Source organism: Calypte anna, chromosome 4A (assembly GCF_003957555.1).
Source record: "Calypte anna isolate BGI_N300 chromosome 4A, bCalAnn1_v1.p, whole genome shotgun sequence".
In the NCBI taxonomy this organism is placed as follows: Eukaryota; Metazoa; Chordata; class Aves; order Apodiformes; family Trochilidae; genus Calypte; species Calypte anna.
In genome coordinates, this window is record NC_044248.1 from 20,312,797 (window position 1) to 20,339,244 (window position 26,448).

General features: G+C 37.7%; 1 protein-coding gene across 1 annotated transcript in view; it reads left to right on the plus strand.

Moving 5' to 3' along the window:
• Window positions 1-20,862, plus strand: part of ZDHHC2 (zinc finger DHHC-type containing 2) — a 36,019-nt gene extending 15,157 nt beyond the window's left edge. The window contains exons 4-13 of the mRNA XM_030449985.1: window positions 1,977-2,097; window positions 2,993-3,062; window positions 4,602-4,634; window positions 8,943-9,063; window positions 9,781-9,913; window positions 12,281-12,407; window positions 12,694-12,786; window positions 14,002-14,111; window positions 14,575-14,652; window positions 17,481-20,862. Coding sequence (XP_030305845.1) covers window positions 1,977-2,097; window positions 2,993-3,062; window positions 4,602-4,634; window positions 8,943-9,063; window positions 9,781-9,913; window positions 12,281-12,407; window positions 12,694-12,786; window positions 14,002-14,111; window positions 14,575-14,615 — 849 coding nt within the window. The 3' untranslated portion in view covers window positions 14,616-14,652; window positions 17,481-20,862. The remainder of the gene's footprint in view (window positions 1-1,976; window positions 2,098-2,992; window positions 3,063-4,601; window positions 4,635-8,942; window positions 9,064-9,780; window positions 9,914-12,280; window positions 12,408-12,693; window positions 12,787-14,001; window positions 14,112-14,574; window positions 14,653-17,480) is intronic.
• Window positions 20,863-26,448: the final 5,586 nt, after the last annotated feature.

The window sequence follows — 26,448 nt, forward strand, 5'->3', positions numbered from 1 at the left end:
AGAACTTTTTCATTTGGTAATTACATAGCAAAATATATGCACACATACAGTGACTGTAGCGATAATTGGAATGGTTTTCAAATCACTGGGATGAAGCCAATGAAAGGCTTCCAAAACATTTTGACAAATCCTTAGTAGTTATAGTGAGATTCCAAAGCCATCATACAGTGCTACTGGAGAACTTCAAGTGGGATAAGGAGGAAAACTACTGAAGGAGGATAAAAAAAAGCAATGCGTAATGTTTTTGTGTTTTTTGAATTTACACAATGTTGCTGCCAGTAAGTGACATCTTTGTTGTTCCATGTCTTTTTTTCCTAATCTACTATTTTTAAAATTTAATTAGGGCATTTTTTAATGTTAAGCTGCTGCTTTGCTTCCAGTTTCTAGGATGAAGTCTGTAAATGTAAATAATGTTTTCAACATAACTGAAGTGACTTACCAACTATAGCAAAAGCTTATTTGAAAAGGCAAAAACAGATAAAGCTTTGTGTTTTGTTTCCATGAATACTACAGCTGGTGCAAACCACACAGTCTGTGTATTTCTTTTTAATCTTATTTAAACTTCTTGCACATATGAAAAGCACTAAAGTTCCAGCTGCAGTTTCTCCATAAGAGGCTTTGGGGAACAATGCTTTAATATGTGCCATCCTATACCTGTGTGTACCAGCTATATACAAGCATGAAGGTGGGAGAGAAGATGGTTTCCCAGGCAGGAAGGCTTTGTAGGCTTAGGACTACTCTGAGAACCAACAGAAAATGATGGAACTCTGTGTACACCAAGCAGGAAGCACTTAAAAAAAATTAAAAAACCAAAACCCCAAATAAAAAACAAAACAGTATTCTGAACCAAATTGGTATAAATCAATTTAGGTGTTGGCAAGAGTGTCTTCTAGCTAGGGGAAGAAATGAAAGGTGACCTGGGAAACTCAAGCTAAACAGTGAACCTCCAGATTCTGCTGGAAGATTGTGAGCTTTGTCAGGAAGGTAGAGTGGTGGCTTCTCTATGGAGGTGAGAATAGGCTTCTGTTATGTTTCTGTCTGCTTACTTAAGTTTACATCACTTTCATTTCGGGGGGAAAAAAAAATTGTAGTGACCAGCCTGTCTGTACACATAAATGCTATGCAGAGACAGGTTAGACACAGCCACTCATCCTGCCAAATACAGACCTTTTTTCAGAGGTGATTTTGTATCCTTTTCCTCTGACAGAGGTACCAAAGGCTTTTGCATCTGCCCATTTCTAGAGGCTGCAGCAACAAGCTGACTGTGTTGCTGGTTTGCAGAGGAATTTAGAAGAAATTTGTATTGCTTAATATATAGCGTGAGTCTGCTTGAGTAATTTTTACCCTCTTGGCTCATACTGGAGCATGTTTTGTTACTGCAGCTTTGGGCAGTGATAGAAGCTGCCCTTTTATGCAGGCATATGTTAAGATGTGGTTATTCTGCCATACAGGACACCCATCTCTTCCTTCTCTTGGCCAGGCTCTGAAGTAAAAACATCCTAACACCTGTGTTTAGAGACCAGCAACTCTCCAGTGGCAAAGAATAAAAAAGGAAATGCCAGGCACCAGATGAGAAATAAAGCTGTCTGTTCTGGTGTTACTAGTAATGCATTTTCTGTCAGCTGAAGGCAGACATCCCCACTTTCTATTCACTAGCTAATACTTAGTATTACAGAAGTAAATTATCTGACATTTCAAGGGAATGGTAAGCTCTTGATCCTTCTCTTGAAGTGCATCCCTTATTGCTCCTGGAAACATTCATCATTGTATCAATACCAAATTAGAAATAAATTTAATTTTGTCTTCAGTTGTCATAAACTAAATCAGTGGTTTTAGGAACACTGGATTATTTTGCTGTAATACCTAATGCCAACCCATCTTTATGTAATTAATACTTATTTCTCTTTGCATCTCTATAGATACTTATTTAACTTGAAATTTTCTAACATATCTTTTGATTTTAAAAATTATTCCAGTTCCATCTATCATATTCAGACAAGGAATCCCTAGAGAGGGAGCCTAGAGGTGAATCCCAGCAAGAAGTCTTGAGACGGGCAGCAAAGGATCTTCCTATCTATACACGGACAATGTCTGGAGGTAAATAGGTGTTCAGGAGACCACTGAAGGCAGGTGTCTTGATTACTACCTCAACTAATTTAAAAAAAAAATTAAGGCTTTGGATTGTAGAGAAGAACTGATTTTCATACTTCCTAAACTAACAAAGTGACCCAAGAATGTAACTTTAATGAAGCTTTACACACTTACATGTACTCAGTGGAAAGGTTGTTGGAAAGTAAATCACTGCAAACCATTTAGGATTTTAAAGTGGATTAATAGTGCCATGTTAAATGGTTGCACACTGACATTAATGAGTAGCTTGCAATACTATCAAACTGCAAAAAAAGGTCTGTAGAAGTCTTTAGCTACATGGGTTAAAAAAAATTTCAAAATTACTCATTATTCACTATCTGCATGTCATGTATAGATCACAGTAAGAAACCATGACTGGTTTATTTACTGGTTGTTCAGTTGCAAGAGCAAAAGTTCTTTCAATCTAAGAGTTTGTGAATGCTGGCTAGCTGAGCAAATCCAACAGCTAATCTCATATAGTAAATTAAAGCTGCTAGAATAATAGCTTAAAATAGCCATATTGTTAAACAGTCATTGAAGGTTTTCTAGTCTAGTGAGGGTTTTGTGGGTTTTGTTGGGTCATTGGTTGTTTTGCAGAACAGAGGTGTTTGGAAGAAAAAAAACCCTGATTAGCATGATTAGCAGAGATTGCAAAAACTGAACTTTTTTGGTTCCCTGTGCTAGATTCAGCATTGCAAGTGATTGAACAATGCTTCAGTATTTGCAACTGCTTGTGATCATGCAGAAATGTTTTTCTGGGGCTTCTGCTGGACTGAGTTGCTTGCATTTACTGTTGTGTGGTCTTTAGGAATGAAAATGTTTAATTTACATTGGGATGTAATGTTGGAACTTTTTTCTTTAGCAATCAGATACTGTGACAGATGCCATCTTGTAAAACCAGATCGTTGCCATCACTGTTCTGTGTGCGACAAGTAAGAAAATATTTTAAGTTCTGAATAAATTGTTTTTTTTCTTGACACATAAGCTTTTAGTTTATATGCATAGATTTTCCAGTTGTAACATTTTGGCAGAGAACCTTTTTTTTGACTCCTTAGATTTTTTTCAGGTTTACTTTTTAAAATTTATTTTGAAGGAAGTCTGTGACTTACTCTGATTTGATTATTTTCTTGATGCCAACATGGATTACTAAGTCTTACACATTCTTTATGAAATGGTTAAAAATTCTAAATATTAATAAAGAGCTTTCCTTAAGAATGCAACCAAAAATAGCTGATAAACAAAAATTTGCTTCTCTTGTTAGAATCTGAATAAAGATCACTATCCATCTCAGTCTAATCATGATGTCACTTACATCTTACCCAAGGTAATAAGCTTAGTATCCTATTTTTCATTGGATAACTTGCAGGTTATTTTTATTTAAAGAAAGAAGCAACCAAGCATCCCTCATTTTAATGAAGCTGTAAAATAAAGTTTTTGTTTGTCTAACACAAAATAAATTCACCTCCATATTTCCCAGAAGCCTAACTGTTTCCTAATTCAATCTTTATTTTGGTTGTTCTTCTCTATGACCTTTCTCCAGTTAGCTTGGACGTCTGTGTGTTTCTTTACTCTTGCTCTTGTTTCTTTACTCTAACTTTAAGAGAAAGGGCTTCCTCAAAGGCTGATTTATTCTTAGCTTTCAGGTTGTTTCAAATATTCTTCAGCTGATAATGCATTAAGCCTTCCAGCTTAATTGTGAGGCACAGAAGACTTTCCATTTGGTCCAGCAGAGGCAATGAAGGAGTAACTGAGTTGAGTGAGAAAGAGGATCTTGGTTGAGTTGTATGGGATGGTGGTTGCAGAGTAAGACAGGAATGCTCTCATACCTGAGCAGGGCTGAGGAAAAGAGAGACCTGTGTTATCCTGTGAAATGCCAGTGAAATTTGCAGAATGCCATTTATAAAGAGATTTTGCAGACTATCTTAACTTTATCCTTACGTTGTAAAAATTCGCTTGACTTAATTATATCTGATTCTCTTCTGCATATTTTATTATGGAGAGTGATTAATTACAAATATGTTTGGGATTTTTCACACAAGGTGAGTTCTTGTCCTGTGTCTCTGCATATTTTTCTATAAAAGAATTAATGTCTGTGCAAATAAATCTGGTTGCATCACTAAGTATATTATAACTGAATTAGCCCAGTTTCTAAGTCTTTATCAGAGACATAGGTTTTTCAACTATTATTTTTAAATACTTCAGAATGAGAACCAAACCCTAAAGCTCAAGATACAGATGATATTTACTTAAATCACTAAGCTCTTGACAGAACAAGCATTTTAAGTTTGGGTTACCTACCTGTATAAATTGAAATAGACATCTTTGTTAAATAGATTAGATAACTGACTGTACCTCTGGGTAATTCTTAACCTGTATATGAATAATTTGAACTTGATAAGTAACTGTGTTTCTGACTTTTTGTTTTTCTTTTGCCTTTTGCAATGCTTGGAACTCTGTTGGGTTTTTTTAAGATGCATTTTGAAAATGGATCATCATTGCCCTTGGTGAGTGTACTACTGGCTTTCTTATTTTCTGGTTTGGTAGAATAAGCTCCTGTTATGACTGTGATGCTTTCATATTCCAACATTTAGTTGCTGATGTGAAGTTACTGGTCTTGAAAGACTGCTGGAGTTTAGTGTTTGTCCTCTCTTCCTAGTTGAGAGAAGTGGAAAGAAGTTCAGTACTGTTCTTCCTAGACCTGGGAGTTAGGTAACTCCCTGTTTTTACACCCTTCCTGTGTTTACAGTTAGGTTGAGGGAGACTTCTGATCAGTAAGAAAACAACTTTTAAGAACTGCATCTTTTTCTCATGGACTTTGAGTTTGAGTGTTACTGCAGCTTAGTTGCACTGAATGATGAAATACTGAAGCTCCCAGGACAGCTTGAGTGGGCTCACTGGAAACATCCAGTTAGCTCTTTTGTTTTATGGCTACTTTGCTTTCTTGCTTTTTTTTTCTCCCCTTTCCTCCCCCACCCTTCCTCCTTTTGCTGCCACCTCGGCCTGTGCAGTGGTTGTGTTTCCTGTCTTTTTTCAGCAACCCATGGATCCAGTGGGCAGACAGGAGGTATAATTAATTTCATGTCAGCTTGGCAGCTATCTCATGGAAGTAATTATAGATAATTGTTTTAAAAGATCCAAGTTAAGAAGACTGAGTGGTAGATAGCAGTTCTTCACAACATGAAACTGATCAGAAAAGAATTTCCTGTGTTGGACAAACTGAGTGCTAGATGGTTCTAAGCAGCTGGTTTGACCTTCTTAAATCAACTGGCAGGGCAGAGAAGACTCTGTCCTTGGGGACAAAGGTGTCACCCTCTGTCTTGGCTTGTCCTGGCTACAGCCTTTGACATAGTGTAGTTTGACTGAAGAATCTCCCCTTATTTTGCAGCTGCATGGTAGATATAATTGAAAGAAATATTTAATAATAGAGGTTAGAGTTCCCTCTGTGTATTTTCTTGCTGTAGGGATATCAGCATGTGAAACTCAATGATGCTTAGTGTTAGTAGTGTGCTTCTTAAAAAAAAAAACCACAAACAAACACACACACAAAAATCCACAGATAAAAGTATTAAACAATGTACAAATTTCTTATAAGAAAAAAGGCTGTTGCTTTTTTCAGCCTTCTAGTAGCTATCCTGTAGAAAGCTATAAGAAAAATAGCTGTCAGGCTATTTCTGACAAAATATCAGTGAAAAGTCTCAGTAATCCTGTTATTATTCAGCATTATACACACTTCTCATAAGCTTCATGGTCTGTTTGGGATTTTTTGAGTTGTCTTGCCTTAGGACAGTGCATGAAAATGGAAAACAGGTATTGCCTTGTTTTATTTTTCTAGGTTGAGTGAATGTCCAGAGTTCCTTCCTCACTCTGAAAAAATTAACCGTGTGAGAGTGACAAGAGAGTTTTGAATTATTGCAGAGATGCTGCTCAAACTTCATGGGTTCCTTTAAGGGAAATATCACGTGGCTATTTCACCAAGAAACATAAGGTTGAAAATTAGTATAATGGGTGGGATTTAGCACCCCTGAAAAAACCACCAGGTCCTGCTTTGCTTTTCATGTTGAGGTTTTTTGGTGGAAACCAAGTTTGGCAGGCAGGAGATGGGAAAGAACCATGTGTGATGCTTATGGAGAGCAGGGAAACAGTAATGAGAATTACTATTTTAATATTCTGCTAGAAGAAGGGTTTCTGGAGAGATGACAGGTAAAAACAACCTGGGGGAAAGTAAGATGAAGCATTTGGAAGGTAGTAAGATGGCAGTCGTGTTGTAGCCCCAGGTCAGCTGCTCTCTGCTATTTTCGGAGGCTTTATTTTGGCTGCCGCTCCTGTGCCAATGGAAGTGCTGTGACACATGGAAATATTTAATGCTAATTGCTCTCTAACTTAAACTTCAGAAAAGGTTTAAGAGATGCAGAAATAAAAGCACTAGTGATTCCTCTACTGGTGGTCCTGCTAATCATATTATAGATGGAGCTGAAGGCACAAATGCAATGTCTCGAGCACAAAAATATTATTTGGATGTAACAACATCAATATTAACAAGGTGCATGAGCAACACCTTAGGAAGCATTTAAAACCTCTCTCCTCTGTCTTTTGGGTCATTTGAAAAGAATTTAGCATCTCATTAATTCTGTGATGCCTTTTTTTAGCTGAGCTGCATCACTTTCAGTGCCTTCTAAGTTACTGTTTTGCCTGGCATTTTCAGTAAACTCTTGAGACAGAAAGAATAGACTTCTTTTTGTACTTTTGGTTTTAATATTACCTGTAATTGAAATTTTAACCTGGAATTTTCTTTTGTATGAATGTTTCACTGCAGTAGCACACTATTATTTAGCAAGCAGTCTGCACCTTTATCCATTTTATTCTTCCTCAGAATGTTAGACTGTAATTCTGACCATCATTCCTGAGTCTTGCAATTTGAGACTACATAATAACAAAACCTTGGTGTTTATTTTCTCTTTAATCTTCTGATGAACTATCTCAGTAAGAACTTACCACGCTGGGGCCTCATCAAAACTGTGGGGAGTAGGATAATTTATGAAAGTTTTTTTTATGTATGTACCATATGCAGCAGTACAAAAGAACAATGAGAAATAAATCTGCCACTCAAGAAGTGTCATCTCTAGTGAATAACGTTTTGCTAGTTATTTCTCTCCTCTTTAAACAATGTCATAAAGTAGAAACTGTCATAAAAGAAATACCATGAAATTAAAATAGGGTTATCATAGAAACCTTGTGTCTGAATTGCTTGTAGTTTATCACGGAATTGCTGACTCTGGCATATTTAAAGAAGAGACACTTCACTACTTCGCTATGGAGAATTGTAATTTACTTTCCAGTAAGAATCATAATGAGCTTAGAAATGCATCTGTGGATTTTTGTCTTTTTTTTTTTTTTTTTTTTTTTTAATTAGAACAATCTCCTGTGAGTCCTTCCTAATCACAGTTAGTATAGACGCTCAGTAATTGCTGCATGTTTAAAGAGTGATGCTAAGTTTGCCTAGCCAAGGTGACATATTTTGTAAAAACTAAGCTAAGAAAGCAAAGAAGCCCCTTATCCACATTAAGTATGGGTAACACTGAAAGTTTATTTGATGTTTTAAGGTTTTACCCTGTTCTGATTACCATGTGTGCTGCCTTTGCCATCACTGTCTCCCTAAAGAAGCAAATAGGTGCAACATCTTGTGCTATGCTTCTAGAAGCTGAAGTTGACACTTTCCATGCCTTTTTTTTTTTTTTTTTTTGAGATTTATTTTTCAATATACAAGTGCTTTCATGGATGTAGTCATCTCTTAAGCAGCTGATCTTTCCAACAGCAATATCAATTAATTAAAGAAGGTACATGGAATATTTTTTAAACTCCTATGGAGGGTTATGTGCAGTGGTAACTTGGGCTTAGCTTCCTAATGCAGCCAGGTAGAAGACAAAGGAAGCTGCTTACCAATAATATGACCATAGGCAGCACTCCAGTATTTTTCATCTAGTGGATATAACATCAGAACACATTTAATGGAGCTCTGAAATTCATGATACTTAATACCTGGCCTCTGGTAGGAAGCTGCTGTGGTACTAGATGCCTCTCTGATGATTCTGTATTGCTGCTCATAAATTCTTTAAAAATGAGAAAGAGGTGAACTTGTAGCCCATAATTTAAAATGTTAAAATGAGATTTGTTTTAACATTTAGATGTGTATTTAATAGTTCCTAATCTTTTTTACTTGCTGTCATTTTGTCTGTCACTGATGTGGAACATTTTCTGTTTATTCAACAGTAGTATTTCCCTCATTTTATATAAAGGTCAGTATTTTCAGGGATCTCCTCTGAATACTCTGAGATTGTTACTAATAAACTTTACACTACTATGTAATTATTGAAGGAGGATGTGGATTAAATGTGACTGCTTTTAATCTCACAAAATTCTATTGAGATTCAAAATCTTTGCTAGTAACTGCCCCAGTTGATGCGTGCAGTGAATCTAATGGTAAAATACGAATACTTTGGCTGGGAACATTTATATCTGCTGGGAACAGATTTCATACCAAGAGTCAAAATTGAATTTCAGTAAACTATTGAAGTCGTATTATTTGATAAAGTCCTTCAGGTTTGTTTTTTGTTTTTGGTAAAAACTTCTACATAAATTTGGGAGATGAATCGAAATATATTTCAGTAGCTTGAGGCATCACAGAGAGGAAGTAAAACTTGGTTTATATTCTGATATTAACTTTTTGAGAAAATATGTTTAATTTTAAATTAGATTAAAGCAGAGAACATAACTTTCTTTACATTCCATTTTTATGTTTACTGTTTTTTTATCAGGGTGAACAACTGTGTAGGATTCTCCAATTACAAATTTTTTCTCCTCTTCTTGGCTTACTCTCTACTGTATTGCCTTTTCATTGCTGCAACAGATTTACAGTATTTTATCAAGTTTTGGACAGTAAGTACATACTGTGTTTAAGTGTATGAAGTTACTGCTGTGCAAGAAGTCTAAATTCAAGGCTTTACATAGTAATCTTTTGTTTCCTAATAGAGGGTACAAAAGTTCATCTAATAATCATAGCCTTCTGTTTATTTTTCTATTCTCTGTTAAAAAATTTCACTTATTCCTATGCTATTTTGAAGCTGCATAGAACAAGTATGCAATTATTTAGGAAACATTTTTCAAGGGAATTTCAGTTACATATGGCTTATGTTAACTTTCTTTAATACTATGCCATGAAAAAGCTTCAGAGAGATTTTCTAATATTTTAATTATGATTATCTGGTTTCATAGTTTAGAATATATTACCTTCTTAGATGTGCATTATTTATACTGCTCTCTGACTACTTTGGAAAGGCGATTGAAACAAGATTTTTTGTAAGATAAATTATTCGATCTCTTTTAAAACAGTTCAAGGTTCAGATCCAAATTATAGGTTCTTGTCAATACTTCTACTTTCTCAAGCAAGGGCCTATTTTTTTAACATAGATGCTGTCAACAACCAAATTGCATGGTCATCTGTACAGTGAAGGTGTGTAAGTCATTACTCAGATGATTGGTACATAGTAAATTTGTGTCTGCACTGAACTTGATTTGACTGAATAGAGCATTATGAGTAATCAAATTAAACAGCTATTTCCCCAATTCCAACAGTGTATTTTTTCTTGTTTTTAGAATGGCCTTCCGGACACTCAAGCCAAGTTCCACATCATGTTTTTATTCTTTGCTGCAGCAATGTTTTCTGTCAGTCTGTCTTCTCTCTTTGGGTATCACTGTTGGCTTGTCAGCAAGAATAAGTCTACATTAGGTAAGTAGTTTTAGTGCTTCCATCTTTGACAGCAAAAAAATAAATAATAGATGCATATTATATGTAGGAGGGTAATGGAGAAAATGTGCAATCTTCTGCAGGTTACTTGGATCATGGTTAGAAGTGCCCAGGTGTGGCAATGTCCAGTACTGACCCCACAGTTCTACAGCTCTCTGGAAATTCTGTCTCTTCTACCCAAGGGGCCAAGCTAATAATGAACCTACCCTCTTTCCACCCATCCACAGCTTGTTAACAGAAACTGATTCGATTTTTTAAAAAACTTTGTAATAAATGTTAGACACCCTGATGCCTGGTCACACAAGCAGAAGCAAGGTCTGCCCCCAGGCCAGAGTCCTCTGATGGAATGTCCCAGTCAGGGCAGGGGCTCCATGCTTCACACTTGCCCTGTACAGCATCCAAATTCCTCTTTTCAGTTCAGCTAGAATTTTGTTTAAAACCTCTAAAAGGGATAGTTATTGATTCCAAAACTTAGCCTGTACTAGAAACAATGAAAAGGGGGAAAAAAAATTGGAAGGTTGTGTCCTGGATGTTGTTAAGTTTTGATCAACATGAATGAGCACAAAGAGCCCATGTCAGGAAAGTATCTCGTGCAGAAGAGCAGAGTTTAAGGCAGTGCTTCTGTCTTCAGTAGGAAATGGATGCAGAGATCTGAAAGGAGGTTTCACACTTGTGAGTCCTAGCTACCACATAATCATGGATGCAGAAAAAGGACTCTGTGTTAGAAGATAATTTTTAAAAAATCAGAAGATGGCCTGTGCCTCTACTATGGGAGCTTATATATAACTGCATTGACTGTCAGTGTCAAACCAGGATTGCTCACCACTGGGATGCAAGTATGGTTACAAAACTTAATCAATATTTGAGTCCCTATTGTGCACTATGTCCTGGACTGTAATACCAATTTTCAATATATTTTTTAAAGGTACTAAATCTCTAAATGCTTTTCTGTTGATACAAGCTGAATGTAAGCCAATGAGTTGATTTGTTTTTCCTGGCTCTCTTGGGATTCACCAAGATGAAGATGATTAATGGCAGACTTTGAGTATATGTCATTAGAAGAAAGCTTATCTACTTCAAGATTTCAATAGAGCTTGTGGGCTTCTTCATTATAATGAAAAATCATCTACTTAGAAATAAGTGTAGAAAAAATTGTTCGGTATAATTATAAGTAGAGAAAAGCTTTATTAATGATGCTTAAATAAACAGAAATAATTTCGTATTTTGTTTATTAATAGTTCTAATCATATTAGTGCCCCCCCAAAAATGTTTGAAAATAACCATACTGCAGTACACTTCTAACTCAACCTTTCTTGGTTTTTTAAAAAAAATCAAATTCCATGAAGGTAAATACCATATTTTCTGTGCACTTAAGCTAAGAGAAAGATTTGTTTGTCTCTTCTTCCCATTTTACTTCTGAAGAGTGCTTGGTGTGTGAAACCCTGAACATGCAATGTTTTGGTAATGAAGCCATGAAAGCTTTAAGTGTGACTGTGCTTACTTATATCATCCTGTCCTAACATGGACATCCAAAAGAGTACCTCTATTTCCCTTCTTCCTTCTTTAAAAGACCTGGTAATGCATACAACATGTTGAAAGTAATTTTCAGCAGTTCGTAGCTAAGAGTTTACTCCAGAAGTACAATCTCTGCATGTTTTCAGCATGGTTTGTGTGAGCTATACTGGACATAGTTTGCCTACTAAATATAGCCAATTAAGAGAATTAAACGGCTGTCAGTCACTTGGTGGAAAGTGAATGAGTTTTCTGCTTCAGCACTTGGCAACAATGAAGCTATATTTAGTTCTCTTCTCCAGAAATTTAGGTTGGTCATCCATGGAGAATAATCTGGGTCTACAAGTAAAGCTCTTCCTTTATGCAGCTGTAAAAACACACAGTATTTTCATACCCCAGGATGTGAAAATTGTTTTACTACTACACTTGTTTTACTACTAAAGTGTATTAAGCTTTTCTTCTTTTCAATTTCTTTTCCTACAGGAAACCCTTTACTGGGCTTTTATTTCTTGAACACTCCCTCTGGTTAACTCACTGAAATCTTCATGCAAAACATATCACTTTTTAAACAGTGATATGTTTAAACTCGCTCGTCCTTGCCTGGATTAAGGAGGAAGGTGGAGGATATTTCCACCCTTCCTGAGCTGTAGGACTTCTCTGCATGCACAGGGACTGCGTGGCACTGATGTGGCTTTCATGAGTGTACTGCCTTCCTCCAGCTCTTGGCAGCACCACCTTTCCTCTTGGATGATGGTATCAGCAGTGTAATTCCCTAAAAAGTGGTGTGAAACACACTATCTTGTGAAAAAAATTAATTACTTTTTTTTTTCTTTTAAGAGGTATTCAGAGCTCCCATATTTCGTCACAGAACAGACAAGAATGGCTTTAGCTTGGGCTTCAGCAAAAACCTAAGGCAGGTGTTTGGTGATGAGAAGAAATACTGGTTGCTGCCTGTGTTTTCAAGGTATGCTTCATTTTTAATGCTTTGTTTGCAGAAATATTTTATTTATTTTGTTGGAGGAGGGGATGTTGATGGTTGGATGCAGTAATATTAGAGGTCTTTTCCAACCATAACAACTCTGAGATTCTGTGAAACTGTTCTATTATAAGGTTCTACACAGTTTGGGGAGTTGGGTTTGTAGTTTTGGGGTTTTTCTTTACATATAGTTTTCTAAAATTAGATGTGGTAATACTCACTTAAGGAAAAAACAGCTCTTTTTTAACTATGACACTAATTTTGAATTTTTCAGCCTAGGGGATGGTTGCTCCTTCCCAACTTGCCTTGTTAATCAGGATCCTGAGCAAGCTTCCACACCTGGTGGTCTTAATTCAGCATCCAAAAAGTAATTACTTTTTATTACATATTTCATTATTAGCTGATATTTTTCCTGTGCACATAATAAAGAAAACCACATATAAGATACTTATTAGTAGTAAGCAAATTAAGAGTATCCTACTAAGAAATACAAGTCAAATTTTAAACAGCTAAACTGTAATTCAGTCCATCTTCAGACTTTTTATTTAAATTTATGGAAATAAGTTTGGGATCTTCCCCCTTCTGTATGCTTTGTCTCAGTTCAGTGACAGTCCAGGACCTGAATTTTCCATGCCTGCCTAAAGAGTATCAGTAACCTCCTGTTCTGCATAGAAATGAGAGTTAGTTGGTCTGCCTGGATACAGATGCATGACCTTGCAAGGCTTTGGGGTGAGGCCTGATTCTTTAGAGCTGGTGAAAGATGCTTTGCATAAGGGAGCCCCCGGTTTCAGCACTTGTGCCAAAGCACAAAAATCTGCAAATTAAACACATTTTGTTTCTGATGATTCTGCTTAACCTTCACTGCTAACACATCTTTAAAAGTGAAAAGTATGCAGATGTCCCTTAAAGTAAATACGAGAGCTTATGATATCATATTGTACCTTTTTTTGCAACATTTATGGTGTGTGGTAAGTACAGTACACTTGAGTGTGTGACTAAGACATGATAGTGGAATTGTATTGGCAATCTTTTATTCAAAAAAGAAACACATTACCTTTCAGTTAGCTGTTTACTGATACTTTAAATCTTATTCCAGTGATCCAAAGCTTATATCAGGTTTTGGACATGTTCTCTCCACTTTATCATGTCAGGTTTGTTGTAGTGTATCATGGTTTAATGCTGGCCTGGCAATTAACCAAATGACAGATGCTCTCTATTTATCTCCTTCCACACCCTGATAAATAAAGGAAAGAGAGTGCACGAGAGAGACTTTCAGGTTGTAAACTAAACTACACAGTGGGAGTGAATGTGCAAAAGAGTGCATTAGAACCCAAAGTATGTGTATTAATGAATAACAACTGTCAAAAGAAAAATCAGAGTGTCTCCCTGGTCTATGCTAGGGAGCTGCTTCTAAGATACACTTGCATCTGTAATGCATGTAATGATAGAAGAGCAGTGATTCATCAGAAAAGCAGCAAGGTAAGGTAGGGAAAATCCTGGATGCAACAAACTTTGTCATGTGCTGTGAGGTAATGAAAAATTATTGCAGTTTACTACAATGTTCTTTTTACTGGCATTACAGTGAGAGCCACCTGTTTCCTGCCAAGCCACTGCGTGATTCCCAGAGCCACCTTCTTACTGATACACCATCTTGGTCAGAAACCAGTGCACAGACTGAAAAGGGCAAAGTTGGTAAGAAATTGGTTTATGCTGAAATAAAAATTTATTTCGTAATAAATTAGTTTTGTAGGATATGGAATAAAAATGAGCAGGGCCACTTGGTTTGTACTGATGAACCAAAATTTATGAAGCTTGTTTTTAAATGCATGTTTGTAGGAAGTTCCATGTGTCAAGCTGCTGTGCCCTGCCCAGTTAAACCTGACCAAGAGATACTGAGAACACCAATAGGTGCTAATTATCTTTTTGGCTGAACCTGATAATTAATTATTTTGGGGAAAAACCACTTATGAATAGGTGTTTTTATTGTTATGACAATGCCTTGTAACTTGTGAAAAGCTGTGTAATGGTCACAGGACTGGAATAAATTTGGTAATAGTGGAATAGCATTAAGATGGATTGATAGTTAAAGGTTGTATAACTGATGAAACAGATATGAGATCTTTTCCTGTGGAAATGTAATTTTTTGTCTTTAAAGGTATGAGCAATCCTGCATTAACCATGGAAAATGAAACCTAATGTCCCTTAAAAGAAACATCTGAATATATAAGGAAAGGTATGTTAATATTCTCTGCACTTAATATGTTATTCCATTATTCCTTACCCCAGGAAGAAAGCACAAAAGGATATTACTAAAGCAGTTCCTATCAGTTTTCAACTTACTTTTTTTTTATGCCACAAAGTAGCAGCACATGAATTAATAGTTTTTAAATAAACCTCCTGGTTTAATCTTTATACCCATTACTTTTAGTTAATATTTAAAATATTATTATTATTGTTATTATTATTCTCTTTCTCTAGAAAGATAATGAAATTGTGACTATTCCAGCTGTCCAGCAAATATTATAAAGCTAAACTTGAAAATGAAGCTTGTTCTTAACACTGAATACAAAAATCATCATAGGCTGGTCTGCTAAAGCAGGTAAAGGTGTCTGTTAGATGATGAAGGAAAAAAGACTTATCTGTAAACAATTAGCAGCCTGTTGTTCTGTGTCAGGTGCTGAGCTGCATCCTATTTAATAACAAAACAGTGCTGCCTACCGAAGAGGAAAGTTGTCCATATGACTTTCGAGCATTAAGTCACCTGTTATAAAAAACAGCTGAGATTTTTTTGATTTCTTGCATTGATACCTTGGAAAATTGTCTTCTCAGAAAGCAGGTTTGAAAAGCAGCTGGGATATATATATTCTGTTAGGCACATAAAAGGAGGAAATCCTATTTACTGGGTTGGGGAGAATTAACACAATTTATCATTATATTCACTCCAGTATTTGGAGATTTCTAATTGCATGAAAGTGCAGTTATGAAAACAAGCTATTTCCTATTTAAAGGTGGATAAAAGAAATTGACACCAACCCTAAAAATTCCAGCATACCAAATAATGTAGTTTTCCAAGAACATTAGAGGAGCTGTTCCAGCAAGGTGATTTCCATCTCTGCTACTGGAAATACCCTTTCAGCGTCCTGAAGAAGTGTCTCGAGAGCATGTCCTTCATGTGCATCTGATCTGACTCATGGACATGTCAAGTTACTCTCATTTACTCCTGAAGGAAATGGAAGGCCTGGAAAGCCATCAGAGAACTGTAGTGGTTGTTAGTAGGGGCATCAGGCATGGTATTGTACTGTCAAGGCAGATGATAGAAATGGTGGGTGTTCAGCTACAACATGTGGCCTGTAGTTGTACCAAAAACGTCACAGAAGCTCAGTTGGTTTCATCAGAGAAACTAGAATCTGATCAGCCTTTACATCCTGGTTTTGTGTTAGGTGGTGAATGAAGTCACAGATGGTTCCAGGTATAGCTACATGCACACTTGCTGATGGTGTGAGGTGTTGAAGTGTTGAAAGTGTGGGTGTCACATGGACATCGCTGCAGATGAGAAAATGAAACTCAGCAGGTGTCTGCAGGTTTTACTGCTCTATGTTGCTTTGATTTTCTTTTTTTTATTAGAATCTAAAAATGACGTTTCTAGCCCTTCCTTCAAAATCTAAAATGATGTGCTTTTGCCCTCTTTAATCCATTGGCTGTTTCAACAAAATAATAGTTTCCAGAAGAGAATAAATTATTCATCTCCCGTTAGTTTGATATCTTCCATGTCATCACTACTCAAGACTAAAGCATTGGAGACAGGTTTTAAAGAAACAACTGTTTATATTATGTTACAAAAATATCATTAATTGCAACTCGTTTTTTCCAGTTTGAATTCTACTTTCAAAAGTCCTAACACTTTGTTTAATTCATAACTTCTAAACTTCAGTCTTTCTTTGAACAATGTGTACTTTTTATTGGTACTTTGTTATTCAGATTATTCTCAAGGTCAGACCTGGTCTGTGATTGTTCTCAAAATGCTGAAGGTGGGTTTTTTTTTAAGCTGTTTAGCTTGATTAACATCTCATGCTCTTTTTCGGTTCATGTTCCAGTCAGGGACAGTACCATTTAGATTTTAACATTTAGATTTGTGTTTGCAGTCCAATTACCCTTCCCCCTGGGCTTTAGGTGGTTTCTTTTTTCTGCTTTTTGTAAGTATTCTTCTTGAAGTGCAGCTTTTTAGAACCACCTTCAGAGGAGGTTATGTTCCAAAGACTACACGTAAAGCCATGTAAAGAGACTCCTGAAAGTCAGTTTTGTCTCAGACTGATGCTTGCTCATGGCATGAGCCAACTTGGTTGTACCCTTAGCTCTGACATATTTCTATGTGGCACTTATAGAGATATCTATATCTGGAGATATATATAGAGATATCTATTATCTGGAGATACAGCAAAAAAGCTACATTACTCTGTGCATGTGTGTGTGTACAATGTTATAGTACTATTATTTTGTAACTACTTGGCATCTAATTTCATTCTTTTACTGTCAGTATTTGAGTTTTATTCGTTCTTATGGAGTGAATAGAATAGTAAAGATGCTGATGTCACTACAACAAAAAAAGCCAAGTAATTCAACTTTAATGTGAAAAATGCAGTCCACAGACCTTGCCAGGATGTTAGTAATTTGAATTTCTGTTCCAACTGAGGTTATGTTCAATATCCTGTAATCCTTTATAGTTAATCAGAAGTTAATTACTGAGAGTGACAGATACAGTTTATAGTAATGTAATAGAGAATTAGTTTTTAATGATGTAGGTACCTGAAAGTATATGTAAAAATAACTCAATTTTATAAACTGGTGTCCTGATTGCTATGTAGTCAGTTCTTAATCACTCTTATCCTAAAGTGGACAAGTAACGTAACTGGGAAGGTCCTACTGTGTTCTTCTTCAGTGTGGGATTTTCATTCAGCTATTGTTCAGTTTTTCCTTTGAGTTGATGAGACCTGTTGCAATAACTTGATTTTTAAATATTCTTCAATTCTAATAATCTATTTTGTGATTTATGTTCTGTTCCAGTTCAAGAAAATACTGTTGTTGAAAGGAAGGTGTATTCTTCCAAATGTCAGCCCTGTTGGCCAGCTGCTCCTGTCTGCTCCTCTGTGGATGTGCTCAGAAAACAAATTGGCAGATGATTAGCTGTCTCCATGTCACTGCTTGAAACATGAAACTAAACATACTATTTCTGAACCAGATAAAGAATATTTCAACTTAAAATTACCTGTTTTGAATGAAAAGGATGCTTTTGAGTATTAGGAAATGAAAACCAGAAAAAGGGAGTCATTTTACTATTGTAAACAAACAGTGACAGGGTTTACTTTGATATTCAGTACAAGAAAAATGTGACTTCCTTACAGTTCAGTCCATTTTCTTGCCTTGGTTTTGAAAATTCACCTTTTAATTCAAATTGCTGTTAAGTCATTGAGTTGAAAAATCAATTTTTTGCACTGCTGACTTAACAGATATGAATAATTTTGTGGCTTCATGAACTGTATTTTCTTTTGAGCGCTTGATAAGCAATCTTTGAAGAGGACACCCCAGTGAAGTGTCTAACTAGTTCTGGAAGACCTCATTGCAAAAGCTCCATTTTCCCTCAGATTTGCTTTACCAATAGTTTGACAAGATGTGGTGGGGAGAAAAAGCCTGATTTGTTAATTGAATGCTACAGTGGGACACTGGTAAGTGGAGTGATAAAAAGCCTGTGTTCAGCTGGACTACACCAACATGAAGCTGGCCAGCCCTGATGGGAGTGGCACAGGCCAGTGCAGTACAGTGGGGATGTTATTGTGCCCTTTGGAGCCATTATCCCTGTTGGAAAACAAAGGTTAGCACTTCACTGATCCAAAAGGATCTCCATTTTACCAAATCCTAATTTCTCAATCAATAGTTGTCTCAGATTTTTTTTTTTTCACTTGTTCTTTAAGACAATGCCTTTCTTACTGCACAACCAAAAAGCCAAGCTGCTGCATGTAGGAACCCTCCATCAATTCAGTTACAAGCTGGCAGCCTTCTTAGGATCAGAGTTTACTGGCCAAATAATAGAAGATGCATTATCAACTCTCAAAGTCTAGGAAGTTTCAGCAACACAGATCTAATTGTCTCGTGCCTTTTGTATACACTACATTTATGGTATCAGTGTTTACATCTAGATGCAAATTCTTATTCTGAAAACAACTCCAGGAGGAAATTTGTTACACTTTCTAGGTGGCTGGATAAAAAACCTAGTCCAAAAAAAAATTAAAGTGAAAAATGCTCAGACCAAGCTCAGTTCAGTTGAAGCAGGAAAGTTTTTCTGTTATGGAACCTGGGTCACTTAGCAGGCTGGTTCACAGTGTAAAGATTCCTGTTGTTTAGAAAACAGGCAGCAGGACTCTGTGGTGGATTTCTAAAAGAAAAAATTGTATCATTAGCTCTTCGACAGGCAGGTAAATTTAAAATTTGTCTTTCCAGGGTTTACAATTTAAGTGATAGCTGTTGGAGCACAAATATGGGGTTATTTTGGGTTGAATTTTTTTTCATTTTTTTTTTTCATCTCAAAATTCTACCAGCCTGAAAACACCTGTTTCTTGCCAGAAGTGCCAGAGGATGGGTCCCTTGATGTAGAATACCTTTTTTAACTAGCATGAAGGTAGCATACAGTTTACATGATGCCTGCAGACATCTAGCAACCAAAAGTTTTTCACAGCTATTTATTCAGTGTTGTTCTGTCAGCTTACCTCGTATTAACATTTGTTTAAAGGTTAACTTGTCAAGGGACAAGGGGGAGAGGGAAAATATATATTTTTAACACTTCAGGTTCTCTATCTGTATAGTCTTGTTTTTTACAAAGTTAAGTCACAGGGTGGTTTGTCATGGAGCATGCATTTGAAAATATCAAGTACAAAGTTAAACTTCAGCTTCAGTGTTAACTTGCTCCATGTTTTTACATAAAGGCAAAGTATAGATTTTTTCCCCAGCAAAACTCATTCTGGATCACTCCAGTATGGAGGTCAGCATTGCTGACTGGGTCCAGTGCTCTGCAAGCTCTCAGTGAGGTTTGGGGATTGATGTAAAGAACAGAGAGGGGTAAGGGGTCACGTAAGGCTTCTCCAGGTCTCATAAGTCACACTCAGAAAGCACAATAGCCCTACATAATCTGCAGTTTTGATGTAGCCAGAGGCTGTTCCTGTAGCAGAAAACAGATGAAGGAATGGGAAATCCATGCTGAGGGCAGAAAGAGAACTGAGGGGAGCTCAGAGGTTCAGCAGATCTGAGGCAGAGGACTGTAGCTACACTGCTCTCAGGATGAGTATGAGCTGTGCCTCTGAAGAGCAGTCAGCAGGAGTGTTCCTGGCAGTTCTGGTTAGGGTGCAGACAAGGGTGAGCTAATCATGCTCCAAAGTATAATCTCTGAGATGGCTATATTTTTGGCTTTAAGCTCTCTTAATACTTTATGTAGCAGAGTGGCAAATGGGCTTTTTGACATAGTGTCACTGAGCATTGATGCTGTTACAATGCACAGGGGAGACTGCAAAGAAGTAAGGGGAGCAAGGACACCGTGTTGTTTGTCTGCTTGCACTGATTCTCCTTTATATTCTTGCTAAGCACTTTACTGCAGCCTTCTGTGTAATTTCTGTCTTTTAAAAAAAGACTGCTTTTTACCTATTGTACAGTTACTAATGTACTTTTTTGCTGAAAGAGTAACAGGCCCTGGTATTTGTCTAGCAGTGTAACTGCATTTCAAGCTTCAGTGGAAGTTGGGTATGTTCTACTGACTCCTTAGATGGGCCTGAGTCCCTAATGACAACAGAGTTCAATTTATTTTGTATACATGTATGCAGTCATATGGCTTGTAGCCCCCCACATGCACGTAACAAGCTTTCTTAATTTGTAGTTTAGAACAAATCCAGTATGTGTCTGTACCAGAAGTGGCCCACACATACTCTGTATCTGTTGACTGAGTGCTCCAAGTCTTCAGAAAGAACTATTTTTATTAAGAAAATGGAACACTTAGATGTTGTTGAGCTCTCCTCACTAAGAATTAAGACACAGCTCTTGCTATGCACTTTAGTTCTTTAACTTGGGAGAAAAAACACTCTACAGTTCAAGTTGCAGATCGAAAGCTCTTTAGTTACCTACAGCTATGGGCAGGTAACAAAATTAGCAATTCTTTTAAATTATTGGTGTACTTACAGTCTGTCTTCAGGCAAGACTTCCAACACAGTTGCAGGAAGCAAACTTATTTTAGTGCATGGTGTGCTGTAGCAGTTGTTAATCCCACATTTGGACTGAGAGAGTTCTTGCCCAGATTCAGTTGAGTGGTATGGTGGATGCAGGGGGGGAAATGTTTCTACATAAATTTAGTGTATAACTTTGCTACTTATTAATGTATTGCTCATATAAATAAATGCTTCATGTTCAGCAAGTCATGCACAGTTGTCATTGACACACCACCTTCAGTTTTACTGACAGTGTACCTGAACAGCAGAACAGCCCTTACCACTGCTCTGGCTTCATTAACGACCTGCCTGCTGTAAAGATCTCCCTTCACCAGAGATCTTGACTTTTTCCAGTTAAGTTTTCCGTCCCTACTTTAAGATCCGCAGCACCTCACAAAGCACCTACAATGTGAAACAGGGTCAGGAGGAACAAAATCCTTTTTTGGTCTTTTAGGGTGAAACACTCCCATCCTTATACTGGCAAACACAGCTGTGCTCTTCTGGATGCTGCTGAAGGTCAAAAAGGTGGAAACTTGTCCTAAAAAAAAGAGGGTTCTTAAACCCTCCCTACTTTACAGAAGAAAGTAGCCACAAGGGTGAGAAATACTCACTGGAGTTGTCATCCACAGCTGTATTGCTTCCTGAGGGCTCTCCAGTCCCCTCCATGCCTGATTTCTTCTTATCTATGTGAGCTTCCACTCCTTAGTCTCCCCTCAGAAAGTGTTGGGCCCAACTCTGGTACCGAGAGAAATGAGACTGTCTACTTGGGGACCTCTTAAACATGCAGGAACAGCTATGGAAAGATGAAAGCAGCTTTCACCTGTTCCAGTTCAGACATAACCTGATGTATATGCTCCAAGCTTCTCCCATTTTTTGTTTAAAACCTTATCATAAATATTTGTACTGAACCCTACACAAACATTCACAACCAAACCAAGAAGATGAAAAGAAAGGACACGCTGCTGGCTGTACGGGTGATGGGATGGCTTTGTTACCTCTTCACTTGCTGCTATCACTTTTTCATGAGTGACCTGGTAAGGCTACAAGAAAAGCAGCAGCCTTCTGGGGTGAAGTTTTGAGCAACTGCCATCTGACATAATCTTGCCTACTTTCCTATTGCAGTTTTGTTGGTTTTTTTTTATTTTTAAATCTCCCTGGCTTCCATTCCCCATAGCAGTCCAGATTGGGAAGTCTTTAATTGGAAATGCACTCTCAAGATCTACATCCTCTTCCTCTTGGTCCTTTGCAAGGTTTATTGTAGATTGGCAATTCCTTTGTTTCTTCAACTTAATGGCACCTGTGGCAGGAGCAGTTCCCCACCCAGCAGGTTTGATGGCATGGGTACTGGGGCCATGGTAGCTCACTTGGCAAGAAGCACAGATACATGTACAGAGAGGCCCCAGGTATGTGCCCTAGAGACCTGAGCCTACCAAAGCCCACCTCAGCCAACAGCCCACCTAGAAATCCCTCAGCCTACAGATGGCCCCAGCCCAGATGTGACCTGTTATAAAATGGAGCTCTTGACAGAGATGCCCTTTGAGTGGTTCTTGGAGCAGCAGGTCTGTCACCAGAAGCCTTCCCTTTGGATCAGATACCATACAAAGTAACTTCCCTGGGACTGAGTGTCCTTGCCTCATAGGAGAGTGGTATGTACCTTATAAGACATCATTCTAAGCTTAGATTTAGTTACACACAGTACAGTATTAGTTCCCAGCTGGCATCCTAAACCTGAAAGGAAAGTGCGTCTGCCTAAGAGCTTATATTGTAAGATCCCTGTTCCATTTGACCATTCTACCTTTTTCTCAGACCATTAAACTGATGTTTGAAGTTTGCCTGTCTCCCATATGTGTGACAGCATCCATCACCTAAATTCAGTAACTTGCACAACCTCCAGGATTTGGGGCAGTGATTACATGCTCAGCCTAGATCCCTGTAATCTCAAGCAGATGGGCCCAACACTTTGATTGCAGCACTCAGAGGAGAATGCTGTAAGCCCTGTCCCCTTTCCCACCTCCTGCCTGCTCACAGTTTAACTGATTGGCATAACTGGAACAGACCCAACACTTCCTGACCGTCACCATTTCATGACGTAATTTTCCTCTCTTTTTGTTTTGTTCTGAAAACAGAGTAATTTTTGGCTCACCTAAGAAAGTGCCCCAGTTACAAAGACAAAATACAGTGTATAAAAACCTATGTTACAGCCTGAAAAACAGGAACCTTATTTTCAGTTATTTTCTCTATCATTTCCGAGACAAAACTGTCCAGCACTTCAAACACATACAACAGAAAAGCAGTAGCTTGGTGATAAGCACACTAACAATTAACCTGCATATAAAACACCACTGTAAATACTACCAATACACCCCAGGGCATGCAGGGGGATGACAACTGAAGGAAAGCAGGGAGCTTGTGTAGCTCAGCTATTATGAGATAAAAGGGAAATAAAAAATACTGCCAACTGCAACTATGGCTCTGATGTGCTACCCTGTAAAAGATAAAGAATGTTCTTTGAGCTCAAAAAGTTCAGCTGTTGCTAATTTCTAACTGATGCACAGAGAAGGGGAGTGTCTCCACCCTCCCTCCTTTTCTTGCATTATCCAACACAGTTAATTGAGGCAAGTATCTCATAAGCACAGGGAAGAGCATATGCAGGGTAAGAGAATTCTCCCACTTCAGAGGCAGGAAAAAGTCTCATCTGTGCCAGCACAAAAAGGATGAGACAAGCCTCTGCAGAAATCAGATCTTCACATTTGGCATCAATGAGCACATTCCATTCCCAATCCAACACTCCTAAAATAACACCAGAGAATCCTACTCATTCCTCTACCATACCTAGAAGACAACAAGAAAAAAAAAATAAACAAAAAACCCAACCGAAAAATCTCCTATAAACCAACCAAGGTACACTTAAGTTCAGAGATACCAGAAAAAACTCCATGGTAAGAATGGGAAAAGCACACTTCCTCCCTGGCACCTGGGATCACCCAGCACCATGAGGGTGAGCATCCCACAGAAACTGGTAAAGGGAATACTCTGTTTCAACTGTACATATAATTGCTGTATAGAGTTTGTGTTGTCATTTAATTATATTGCTTTATCCCTTTTCTAAATCAAAGTCCCACACAACAAGAAGTATCTAACAACTATCTACAACTATCTACAACAACTAAGCCCTTCACAGGTAGAAAGAATATCTAGGAGAACTGGACTAGCTCACTTTTCTGCCAGCTGATTTAGTTAGACCTTCACCTATTTTTCTAAGCGACTGCAAAAGACTGATTACACAAGAGTTTTACGTAGCTGAACACATAGTACCACTCAAGATGATTCAGCCAACGTGATTAAATCCAAGATATCTTAAGCACTAATACTTACAGACTAGAAAATTTTACTTACAACTTTTAAGTGAAAACACTATAATAAATTTATACTATCTGAGCTTTTATGCCAAGGACATCTTAAAGAGGTTTGATTCTGCAGCTTTGCTTCTGAAGTACATCCTGTTCCTAAGGCAGTGTTTAAGGCTGCTCATCCAGCATGAAAATTAATACCCTCAGAGTTGTGCAATTAACAGAAACACAACCTGTAACCCAGCAGAAATAATTGTCAACTGGATTTAAATACAGCTAAGCATACTTGTTATCAACCAGCTCCTCCCACTGTGACTAATCATTCAGACATTACTCAGAACCACTATGTTTGCTCTCTGCAATTGTTCAGGCTCCCTGATGGGGAGATGGAATTCCCTCTGATATAACTTTAAACTAAAGAAAACCAGATAACAGTAACTGATTCCTCAAGGCATATTTTCTCCTTTTAAGACCCTAGCATTCCCCATTCCCTGAAACTGGAACCAACCATCTCTCTTCTTTTAGCAGAACACAGCACCAAAACAGCACAAACCCACCTGAGAGGACAAAGCATGGACCTGACACCCATCAGGCTGCCTGCACAAGTTCAATCTTTCAGACCATGGACTCTCCTCCAGGTGACCAATAAGAACATGTACCTTGTGGGTGGAGAGCACACACACTCATGCCTCATCTATTTCAGACACAAAGAACAAGTGCAGTTTTATGCAAGCATGCTCTAATTTCAGACTTAGCACTGGAAGGGACCTGCAGTCATCATCCAGTCCAATATATGTGCTCAAAAGAGGGTGAAAGACACCAGCTGGTCAGAAATTATTTCCTCCTCATATATCCCAGCTGACAACTTCAGACCAACTACTTATCCATTTGATGTTTACCATCACCTTTCCAGGGACCGAGATGAGGTTTACTGGTCTGCAGTTCCCTGTGCCCTCCTTGAAGCAGGAGTGGCATCTCCCATCTCTTCACCTTCTCAGGAAACTACCCTTATCACTTGTGACCTTATCAAGATAATGAGAATGGCACTATGACATCAGCCAGCTCCCAAAGCACTTACGGGCACACCCACTCACATCCTCTAAGCTTGTTCCTGAATCATCCTCCTACAAAAAGGGTAAGGCTTCCTTGCTCCAGACTTTCATAGGCATTTCAGGGATCTGGGATTCTTTAAGTCTTTTGAATAAAAACCAAAGCAAAGAATGCACTGGGTAGCTTGGCTTTTTCCATGTCCTTTGTCACTAGCTCTCCTGTCCCCACTCAGCAGTGGTCTCACACTTTCTAGTCTTTGTTCCCAATGTCCCTGTAGAGGCTTTCTTTGCAGCTCTTCATGTCCCTCACAAGATAAACTCCCTTAAACCATATACACTCAGTGCCACCCATCCCTGCGTACACTTTTCATTCACTTCCTTTCTATTTCTGAGTTTAGTCAGAAGTTCCTTGTTTGTCAGTGCAGGATTCCTGCTGCTTTTGCTTAATTTCCCATGTGAGGGAATGAACCATTCTTGAGATTGAAGTAACCACTCAAGATGATTCGAGAAAGTTCTTGGATGTCAGATATCATAGGTGACCCATAAATTCATTAAGGAAAAAGCCTCAGATAAACTACGTATGTTCTAGAATTATTCTGTTCCATACCAAAGATCCTTCTTGCCCAGTTTCAGTGAGCAAAGGAAATAAATGGTTTAAAAAACTTGACAAAACATAATGTTCCAGAAAAAGACTCCTGAGATTCCAGGAGATGAAAATACAAGTGCTTAAAAAAAAAAAGAGATCAAATATAACAAGTTTCAATACTGCATTTCTTCTGACAAACCTACTCAAACAATAGCAGGTTGTAAATAGATTGGGAGAAAGTGTAGAGCCTTGGAAAGAGAATTCTTGTCTCTGAATGAAAAGGTGAGTGTCTAGACAGCTGGAACTGTGCCTGCACATTTATTTTTGCACAAAGCAATTAAAGCTGTCCACTTTGGAAACAGATTCAGATTTCAGGCTCTGCAGTTTACTACTAAGAGTCACACACATTAAGAAGAAATTACTTTCTTTTTCTAATGTCTACAATTCACCATTTAAATAACTTCTTAATGGAAACTAAATCTAATTTGGCCACAGAAACTGAATGATGCACAGATGTCTCCCCATCTGTAATCAAGTCTCAACAGACAGATCATATGGATCAGACCAAGAGTCCTGCAGAATAAAGCATAATCTTAATTTCAGGTTCATCAGTGGCTTCTGAAAAAAAGCTTTTCTTCCAGGAAGAAAGAAAAGTAGTAGAACTGCTTAATATTTCATGAGATCTTTAGGCTAGTGATTATGTAAATTAATGCAGACTGCATGCTCATTAACAGCAAGGACACAAGATGCAGACCCATTATGCACCTTTGGGTTTAGTTTCATTCAAAAGGAGTCCAAGCTCTG